General features: G+C 36.0%; 2 protein-coding genes and 3 non-coding genes across 5 annotated transcripts in view; 3 read left to right on the top strand and 2 right to left on the bottom strand.

Moving 5' to 3' along the window:
* CBG20033 overlaps positions 1-1,415 on the bottom strand; it is a gene marked incomplete at both ends in the record, with an annotated part of 17,050 nt that extends 15,635 nt beyond the window's left edge. The window contains one exon of the mRNA XM_002633907.1: positions 1,278-1,415. Within this exon, the coding sequence (XP_002633953.1) occupies positions 1,278-1,415 (138 nt within the window). The remainder of the gene's footprint in view (positions 1-1,277) is intronic.
* A 1,464-nt stretch (positions 1,416-2,879) lies between these two features.
* On the top strand, positions 2,880-2,952 carry CBG28384. The gene has a single exon. It is a non-coding gene (tRNA).
* Positions 2,953-4,167: 1,215 nt separating this feature from the next.
* Positions 4,168-4,240, top strand: CBG28617. The gene has a single exon. It is a non-coding gene (tRNA).
* A 2,724-nt stretch (positions 4,241-6,964) lies between these two features.
* On the top strand, positions 6,965-7,037 carry CBG28658. Its single transcript has one exon. It is a non-coding gene (tRNA).
* A 2,259-nt stretch (positions 7,038-9,296) lies between these two features.
* Positions 9,297-10,463, bottom strand: part of Cbr-npr-2 — a gene marked incomplete at both ends in the record, with an annotated part of 16,126 nt that continues 14,959 nt past the window's right edge. The window contains one exon of the mRNA XM_045235285.1: positions 9,297-9,396. Coding sequence (XP_045096939.1) covers positions 9,297-9,396 — 100 coding nt within the window. The remainder of the gene's footprint in view (positions 9,397-10,463) is intronic.

The raw sequence follows: 10,463 nt of genomic DNA, 5'->3' as shown, positions 1-10,463 counted from the left end.
GGCCGCTTGGCCCCGGATACATCGTCGCTTTTTCGACGCGGTTTTTCGCATTTTAGGAATTTTTTGAAGTTTTTCTTTATTTTTATGGGAATCTACATAGATTTCTGCACAAAATACAGCAATAATAAATTTCACCGCACACCACCTTTAACAACAGCCTACAGACAATGACGAAATTTCCTAAAAATTGTGGATTATGGGTATTTCTAAACAGTAATTTTCAAATAAGACTTTTTTGATTTAACAGTGGGTTTGTTTCAGTCTGTGTCCCGAGGTTTGAAGTTAATAAAACACCTGGAAGATTAAAATATTTAAATATACAGTACCAGAAATCTATATATCAGTACTGGCTTTTTAGTAGAAAGTAGTTAAAGTTGAAATCTTTAAAGAAGATTCCAAAGTTTTTCCATTTCTCGGAAAATTTTAGAGTACAAAGTTAAAACTTCATTTTTGTAATTGACAACTTTTTTGCCAAATTACATTCTGATGGCATATGCCGTTTGTAACATTTAAAATGCCGTAAATGCCAAAAATCTGAAATTTCAGAAAAACGAAAAACCTCTGAACAACTTTTCAGGACTTCAATCTTGACTATCTCTCACCAAAAAAGTAAAAAAAAACTTACAAGTCCCTATCGGCTAGAATAAAGGTGTTTATTGTTTTCAGTAACGTCGCAAAACTATTTTTGCTAACTGTGTGCAGTAGTTTCAGTAGTTTCAGTAACGGGAAAAAATTCAAAATCCTAAAACAATTTTAAAAAATCTCTAGTATTTTCGAAAACTTTGAAAATTCAGATAGATGAAATAAGGCATATTAAACCGTAATCTTTGATACCATTTACCGAGAAACCTGGAATAGAATGGCCCCAGCACTGCCAACTTTAACCCCAATTATCTCATTTCCTGTAAAAGATATCAAAATAACACCAACTGACAAAATATTTCTTATATCATGATAAACATTTTGTTAGCTGACCACTTTTTGATATCTTTCACAGGAAGCGGGATATATTATCACCAGAATCTATTTCATATTAGACTTTTTGTTTCCAAGTTCACTGTTTCAGTTAAATCACAACTTTAGTCATAATTATTAACTTTACTGATACGACATTTTATCGCAGTTTGTCCCTCTTCTCTTTTTACATAACATGTAAATATTTGTATGTTCTGTTATACACACGTCATATCCACCCACGCGACACCTAATTGATAATTGCACGGCTAACCCACTGACAGTAGGCTACTGTCCCCTTTCTCTCTTGTATATGCAATTACCTGTTCCCACTTGCAAATGAGGTGAACCTGTTGGTTCTGCTCGTTATCCGAATAGCATTGACATCTCGCCGGACACGGGAACAGCGACGGTGATGACGTGGCAGATGGGTTGAATTGAGGGAAAAGAAGGAGAAGAAGTGGGAAGAAGGACATATACCATGGATGGAGACAAATGAAGATCAAATGGGCGGGGTGAGCTGAAGTTTTAGGTTTTGTGGGATGAAAAAGGAAGGAAGTACGAATTGGGTTGAGTCGGAAATAAAAAAAGGGGAACAGGAGGAGTATAGGGGATAACGGGGAATGAAGAAGTGATGGGTTTATTAGGTTCCGTTTTCGAGAATCTGATAGGATTCTTTTAGAATAGTGAGTTTTTTAGGTTAACAATATACATGAAGGAAAGAGCAACTTCATTCAATCTTTATGAACTAATAAATATTCTGAAACATAAAAATAATTTTTTCAACAAATGAAACTGGTGAAGAATTGAATTCATGTTTTCGATCGGTTTTTGTTATCGTTTTCGAGAAGTTGATAGGCTTATTTTATAGTAGAGTTTCAGGTCAAACAGAACACGAACAGATCAACAATTTCATTTAATTTTTTCGAACTAACTATAAGAAACTTTTTGAAACATGATAACAACAAAAAAACATTCACAATTGGTGCAAACAGAACTTTTAAACTTGCAGGATATTTCCAAAGTTTTCAAACTTCGTTGTTAGCAACAGAACATTAAAGGTGGGGGGACATGAGAAAAATAATGTTGTCGAAATTTCGTTTAAATATGCTCCTCGAGGAGTTGAACTTGTCGAGGCGAGTGTTGAAGGTGCGGCGCCGCTACCGACTGAGCTACGCGTGCAAAGAGAAAGCCGCTGCCCGATTGCATACATAAAGGCGAGGGCGACTGCTGTACGCAGAGTGACATTAAGCGTTGTACACCGTTACGGTAGAATGCATACTCTGGCCCCAAAAATCCCCCGTAAAATCTCCTGTCCCCCCACCTTTAATAAATTTCATAACTTTGATAGAATCGACGGTATCTCTGAGAGTTAACAAAAGCTAATAAACGAAGATACAAGTTTGCAAAATCTGTCGATACATCATCACGATATTATACTGGTTTATGGCTATAGGAGCGGTGGAAGAGAAACGCTGGTGGTCGTGGCCGAAGGTCCAAAAATGAAAATTACTGTGACCAGATTTTTTCCCTGTTATTTTCGTTCTGTAGTTTTCGTTCTGGACCTCTGGCCGCGGCTACCAACAATTATTTTCGCTTTGACGAAAAATGTTTCACTTTTTTTTCCTTCGTCCTCAATATTCCATTATTTTCCCATTTTTCTGTTCTTCAAATTTTTTTTGAAATTTTTCCCTTCTTCACTAAATTAGACTCATAACGTATGCAAAAAAAACACACAAATGCAGCTGGCTCCATCTCTCTCTCTCTCTCTCTTTATTTTTCCTTTTCTCTCATTTTCTAGTACTCGTTGACTGAGAAAATGGAGATGGCTGGCTGAGAGCTCACGCCTTCATTTGGCGAAGCGAGGAGACGGAGTGGCGCGAGAGAGCGAGTCAAATACGGGAAATGGAAATTGGGTCAAATGTGGCCGCGTGGCCCAATGGATAAGGCACCAGACTTCGGATCTGGGGATTGCAGGTTCGAGTCCTGCCGTGGTCGAAATCTTTTTGCTTGATTTTTATTGGGAAATTGGACAACAAAGGGTAAACAGAAATAGTTTCAGACAAGTATTATCAGTTTGATATAAGTGTACCGCTTGAAAATGAAAGTTGTGGTTTTTACAAACGTTTTGAAACAGATGTAGGAGCAAATCAAGCTTGAATATAGAGTCATGATTTCAAAACAATTTGAAATAGAAAAAAAATTTTTGGATAGCAATTTTTTTTTGCATTGGTAACTGAAACTTTGATAGTATGCGGTTTCAAACACTTGTAAAAGCAGATGTGAACATAAAGTGTGCACTTCGTGATCAGTGTTAAAACATTTTCCGGTTCAAATTACGCAGGAATTCTGATTCTTTTATTCTTGAACTATTTAATGTTACGTTATTCCAAAAGGTGCGGCTCTATTTTTTTCAATCATTTCAAAGCATCAACCAATTCATTAGATTCAAATAAATCTCTTTTGAACGAGGTGAAACAGGAAAAAAAATTCGGGGTTTTTTCTGCATTTTGACGTGATTGTGTTTGCAGAAACTACAGTAACTACTAGTTTCCATATAAGAGGGATCAAATTTCAAAATTTTCACGTTTGGATGTTCAAAACGAATTTTTTGAAAAATACTGTGCTCATGCAGAAAAAATTGAAATTATTTTTTTCTATTCAAAACTGTGTTCTCCGCAGAACCGTTCTGTAGAAAGATTTTATGATTTAATTTTCGCGTCATATTTTTCTCTCACCGAATCGTCCTGCAGAACGATTCTGTGTTTTTATTCTTCAATTTTAATAAAAACGTTAAAATATAAATCAAAAAAAATGTGGATTTTTCATGAAAACCCAGATTTAATGAAAATAAATGTTCACGCTACATTTTCTGGGGAAAATAAGAAAATTCCCATTTAAAAATAACTTTTTTGTAATCGTAGTTTTTAATGGGTAAATTCTCATAATACATATTTCTCTTTTTTGATTATTTTCTCTCAAACGTGAAAATTTTGAAATTTGATCTCTCTTATATCGTACCTTCGGAAAACCCTGGCCCTTCAAAATGCAAAAAAAGTATTTGATTGTAAACTTGTTCCTTTCTCCTCTCTTTAAAAAACGTTTTTCCAAAAAATTGTGTCCCCCACACCAACCTATGAGTCATACGATATTGTCTGCCAACCCCGTTCCCCCGTAAAATTGCCTACAACAAATAGCAACTAGGTTTAATGTGGCCGCGTGGCCTAATGGATAAGGCACCAGACTTCGGATCTGGGGATTGCAGGTTCGAGACCTGCCGTGGTCGAAATCTTTATTTTCATGTTTTTTTAAACTTGAATGAATGACGTAGAAAGATCCTTCAGCGTATCTAGCTTGAAGAGAGATTCAGAATTTCCAAACGATTTGAAACAGAAAGAAGTTGTTTTAACAACCTTACTTAAAAGGTGCAATTTATATTTTGTATTGGAAACTGACTTTTTGATAAAATGCTGTTTCAAAAATCTACAATAACAGATAATAAGATAAAATGTCCGATTCGTGAACAGTGTTGGAACATTTTCTGGTGTAATTTCGTCAGAGTTTCAGATTTTCTATTCCATTTAGAATATTCCAAAAGGAGCGGCTCTGTTTTTTCTCTAGATTAAAAAAAATGTCCTTCGAAAAAGGTAAAATAGAAAAAATAGATTTTCTGCATTTATTATTTATGGTGTTTGCAGGAAGTACTGTAACCACGGATTTCTATGGTTCCTTTTGAAAACCTTATCCGCTGCAGAAAAAAATACACTATCCTTCTCTCCCGATCTTCACAGAAAGAAATTTTTCAAAAAACTAAAGAACTCCTAGTTTTTCCACTAACCAGCGAACTACCCTATGAGTCACACGAAATTTTCTAACCTCGTTCTCCCGCTCAATGGCCAACAACAAATAGAAACTAGGTGAAACGTGGCCGCGTGGCCTAATGGATACACAGGTCCTGCGCGCGCATACGCATAATGGATGGGCGACGGAGGACGCGCCGATAAATTGGGTACAGGGAAAGGGCGCCGGTATGGGGCATATACGGCGCATATGGGGCACACCGCCAAGCATCTCCTCGCCTGGTTTGCTGGCACTCGATGAAATGAACTAAAACGTTGGTTGGGGGTTCCTAGAAGTATCAGTTAAGTTCTATTGTGATGTGATTTTGTTCAGGTCTTCCGATTTCGTACTTTTCCTTTATTATTCCATATTTTTTTATATTTTGAACGACATATTACTGATTTTTCGAAACTCAATGTTTTTGTTTTGAAAAAGAATTATGGCAGTTTCCATTTAAATTTGATATGCAAATTCATATTTTAAAAATAGAATCAAAAACAGAAGAAAATGGGAAAAAATCGCTAAAAATTGTTTTTTTTTCATTTCAAAATATGTCACACTTCCACTTTTTTTGAAATTGGATGAAAAATTGAAACTTTTTATAATTTAAACTTTGTAATTATTGCATACTTACCAACTTACCTTTTACTCCACCTGAAAATACGATTTTTACGATTTTTACACAGTGAAATCAAAAAATCTCAAAATCACCTATTTTGGCGAAAAACTTATTGTAGAATTAAAAAAAGTGACACCTGAGAATTTGAAAATTTTTTCTTTTTTTGATCTACGAAAAAATGCGGCAAAAACGTAATGTTTCAGAATTTCGGCTCGTTCGAGCTACTTTCGCGTTTGAGTTTAGTTTTTTGCTGAACAATAGATTCTAGAGATGCTAGCGATCATTTTTATATCAAGAAATCAAAATTTTGTTCACAAAATCCCACTAAATTCACAAAAATAAATTTGTTATCTACAGTATCCGTTTTCGCTCCGCCCCCTCGTAAATCGACACGAGCGCCGTCTCCGAGATTTTTAGGTGTCACTTTTTTTAATCCGACAATAGCAATTAACGAGTGAACGAGTGAAAGAGTGAAAGAAGTGAAAGATGTTTATGCAAGAATTCAGCGATTCTTTAGTCTGCCATAACTCTTTTTCAAAAAAAAAACATCGAAGGAAAAATCGAAAAATCAGAAATGTATGCTCGATTTGACGAAAAATTGACAAAGTTGCCGGTGTGGATTTACGGTAAACAATGCGCGCATCCGGGATTTCGGAGTGTTGTAGTCGGCCTACCGTATCAGACCCATATCGCACACATCGCCCACCCACCTAGTATCCATCTAGGATACGCGCGCATTCGGAACTCTCGGTTCACCCTCTCCCGCATCGCACACATATGAGACTCATCGCAGCTCATTGTTCGCGATATGTGTCAAACGGACTTCTAGAGGATCGCATATGGATCGGGTCCTTTATGCGCATCATCGCCCAGGACCTGTGTAAGGCACCAGACTTCGAATCTGGGGATTGCAGGTTCGAGTCCTGCCGTGGTCGAATATTTTTTTACTTTTTTTTCAATTGAAGAACGTTGAGTTATCTAGCTCGAAGAGAGTTTCAGAATTTCCAATCAATTTGAAACAGAAAACATTTTGAGATTTCAATTTTTATTTTGTACTGGAAACTGACACTTCGATAGAATGCTGTTTCAAACAAGTGTAAAAGCAGATAGAAACAGAAAACGTTCAATCCATGAGCTAAATACATAATACATTTTTGGCAGGAATTCAGATTTTTATTCTGAAACCGTTAAGAATATTCCGAAAAGATCAGCTTTGTTTTTTTTACAAAAAAAATACCTGTGATGTTAAAAGCAATTCTCTAGAACTTGAAAAATCTTTTCTGAATTAAGTGAAACGGGAAAATACGTTCGGATTTCTCCGCATTTCGAGGTGATGGTTTTCCAGAAATTAAAGTATCTGTCACTTCAATATGCTGAAGAAGTTTCTAATCGTAAAATTGTTATTTTCTTCTTTCTAAAACGCTTTCCAAAAAACCCTACTCCTAGTTTCACAATAAGCACCAAACATTGAACCTATGAGTCATACGGTATTTTCTTCCATTCCGCTCCCCCGCAAGAATGCATACAACCAATAGAAACTGGGTGAAACGTGGCCGCGTGGCCTAATGGATAAGGCTCCAGACTTCGAATCTGGGGATTGTAGGTTCGAGCGCTGCCGTGGTCGAAATCTTTTTTTATTTTATGAGTAAAAGATTTCAGTACTAAAATGAATGTGAAAAGAAACCGGGAAGCGTTTTTTCTTGTCACCTGACTATTTGCTATAAAAGGTCCGAAGAAAGAATAAAAAGGAAACAAACAAACAAAAGAAACTTCGTTGGGTCCTTCCAATGAATTGTTCCAGAAGAAAAATGAAAAGGAAAAGTTGAATGAGGGGACACACAAAGAGAGAGCGTGGCGACTTGCAATTTGGGTCGCGGAGAAGCCCCAAAAAATGCATATTCATTCATCTTTTGGGGACCCCAATTTCCAAAAAGAGAGAAATTTTTGGTGCCAAAAATCTGAAGATGTGAGAGGAATGTCCCGACGGAATCAGTGTCAAAAGATGGAGAGCGGGGGACAAATCTTTCTCTTGAAAAAGGAAAAGAAGAAGAAGACCAGCGAGAAGAATGATTGCCCCCTGGAAGCGGAGGGTAGATCCTCAATTGAGATTTCATATTTCTCTGAGTGGAAATAGTGGGCGAGATGAAGAGACACAGACACAAATGAACTAGTCTGTGGTAAAAAGTGGGCGGAATCTGATTTAGTAAGGCAAGAGAGTTTGGAAGAGAATCAAAGTTATTCCATCAATCTTCTTACTCTATTATTATTGGGATGGAAGAGAGAAATGATAAATTGAATTTCGTATAGGAGCCAAAACAACTCACAAAAAAACGGCTGGACCTCTAACAAGCATACGAAAAAAGAAGTTACTATACAAAATGGTTCTTTCCGGATCCTTTCCGGAATTTTCTAACAAACATGTTCTCTTTTTTATTTGTGAGCTTTGTGGTTTGGATTTTGGTTTTTTTTGTTAATAGTAAGAGGGACTCGAAATTATTAAAGAAGTTGGAAAAATCGGTATGTATATGGATTGACTGAAAATGTAAAATTTGGTATCTTGTTTTTTTTCCAGAATGTTAAAAAATCTTCTTTTTCAAAAGTATGTTTTATTTCTACTCGAAATAATACAGCAGTGAAAGAATTTGATAAACGTTGCAAAAAGTGAAAAAACAATCTTCAAATCCACTTGGGTTCAAGCCAACTGGTCAGAAATCGCGCCCCGATAAACGTGAGATTTTAGAAAAAATTCGCTGCTAAATTATGTGGCTGAAGAACAAACTTTTAAACGTTGGGCGAAAAAATGACGCGTTGCATGTCGTTGATTAAAATTAATTAGGTCAAATCCACCTCAACTGGGAAATTTTTAAATTTCTTCTGGCCTAAAAGTTATTTGGGGCGCGTTTTTTGACCCGTTGGTTTGAAACCAAGTGCAAATCGTTGATTTTCAGAAACTTCTGGAAAACATAATTTTAAAAAAGTCTACTCAAATTCTAATTTTTCCTTTCAGACATTTTTCATTGTGAGCTGATTTTTTATAATCTTCTACAAAATTTCTCACAATGATTTTTAAACAAACTTTCACTGTTTCAGCTGAGTTTTTTAAAAATTTCAGCTGAGTTTTTTGAAAAAAAAAGCGAAATTTCGAAGTTCAATTCCTACATGATTAACTGAGGACCAACAGAATTTTTTTAAATTTAAAAATGTGTAGGAAAGATGTAGATTCCTATAGCGATAAAAAAGAAATGAATGACTTCAAAAGCGTAAAAACCATCTCGTCTATTTCTCGAAACTTCTGGAAGGCTCTGGGACTCTTTTTGAATTCCCGCCAAACCAAAAATCCTGGGCCACATATAGAAAAGTGTCGGAAATGAAAAACGGAGAATTTTCAGTTTTGGCGGTAAATCAAAAAAAATTCGAGAACCTTCCACGAGTTTCCAGAAATAGACGAGAACTGAAATTCGCTCGTTTTTGAAGCGATTTTTCTAGATTTTTCAATTTTTTTCGATGTTTTTCTTAGTTGCTATGTGAATCTACATACTTTTCTTCACATTTTGATTTATTAAAAATAATAATAAAATTTTGGTTGGAGTTAATATTGAAATGAAAATAAATCGAATTCATTTATTTTTTGAAAATTCTTCAAGGTTTCGTTAAATTTTTCCTGTTTCAAAACTTCTACTTTTGCCTCATTTAATTTTCATTTTGTTAGTCTCGCTAAATTTAAGTCTTCAAGAATGCAAAAAGACAAATTTTTATCATAATTACACAGGAAAAAAAGAGAAATTTGAGTCAGAAGGAAACCGTTGACAAACCAGAAAAAACGTTTTGTTAGAAATCTATAAAAATCTATATCAATTGAGATCCTTAAAAAAAGCAAAAGTAATTATTTTAGAAATGATATGCATGAGATTTTGGGGGGGGGGGGGGGGTTTGTTGGATGATCACAGGAATGAAGACTGGCTTGGCGCACCACTGTTCGGCATCTGGAACAAAAAAACTCTAAATTAGAGGTTGTTATTTTTAATAGAGAGGTGTACTGTAATTATACAGTATTTTTTCGAATCGAGAATTTATGTGAAACGCGAGAATTAACGAAGAAAAAAAACGAACCCGAATAAAAGAAGTCTGTTTAATGTCGGCCCGTTTTGGGGACTTGTTTCCACCGCGAATCGTTTTTATGAGCATTTCCTTGAACATTGGGTTAAGCCAAGCGTACAGAAACGGATTCGTCACGTTTGTCAACATGGATATTCTGGAAAAAGATGTTTGAGAAAATCAACAAAAATGAAATTCCTCTTAAAATGTGCCAATTTTAAAACTGTAATAAATCTAGCGTTCTAAAGTTCCCTTGAGTTATCAATGATACAAGTACTGCAGGCCTGTGCGGCAACAAAAATTTTTCGGCAATTTGCCGAATGCTTTTCGGCAACGTTCGGCAACTCGACAATTGCCGAAAAAAAATTTCGGCAAATTCGGCAAATTTCGGCAATTTTCGGCAACAATAGTTTGCGTCTTTTTTTAGTAAAATCGATACGTAATTCACCTGAAAATGCTCCGATCAGGCTCAAAACTACAGAAAAGGTGTGTCATGCGTGTCCTAACAAAGCAGCTACAAAAATTGGCAACTCAAAATCACATTTTTTATGCTAACTACTTATCTTGAACAATAGATAGTATTCCAATGGTTGAAAATACTTTTTCTGATTGTGAGTTTTGAAAATAGTGTACTCAACTTGTTAGGCAACTCACGACACACGTTCTCTAGTGATTTTAGACAGAATTTTTAGAGGAGTTGCGACTCATGATATCTACTTTTCTCCTATGATCACAAATTGGAAGCCCATTTGAGGACCGATGCAAGTATTTTTGATGATTATTGGGGCACATTTCCTCTTCAGTTCACTTTAAGGGGAAATGGTGTTCAAAATTAGGTTTTTCGAACTTCGAATAGGGTTTCCATTTGGGCGGGTGAAGAAGCGGGCTACCCGCTACCCACCCGGGGGGCTCCCACCCGCGGCCCCCCCGCGGCCCCCGCAATTAAATGCGTGTG

The sequence above is a fragment of the Caenorhabditis briggsae genome (assembly GCF_000004555.2).
Source record: "Caenorhabditis briggsae complete genome, chrIV, whole genome shotgun sequence".
In the NCBI taxonomy this organism is placed as follows: domain Eukaryota; kingdom Metazoa; phylum Nematoda; class Chromadorea; order Rhabditida; family Rhabditidae; genus Caenorhabditis; species Caenorhabditis briggsae.
This window is presented reverse-complemented; position numbering and strand designations above follow the sequence as displayed.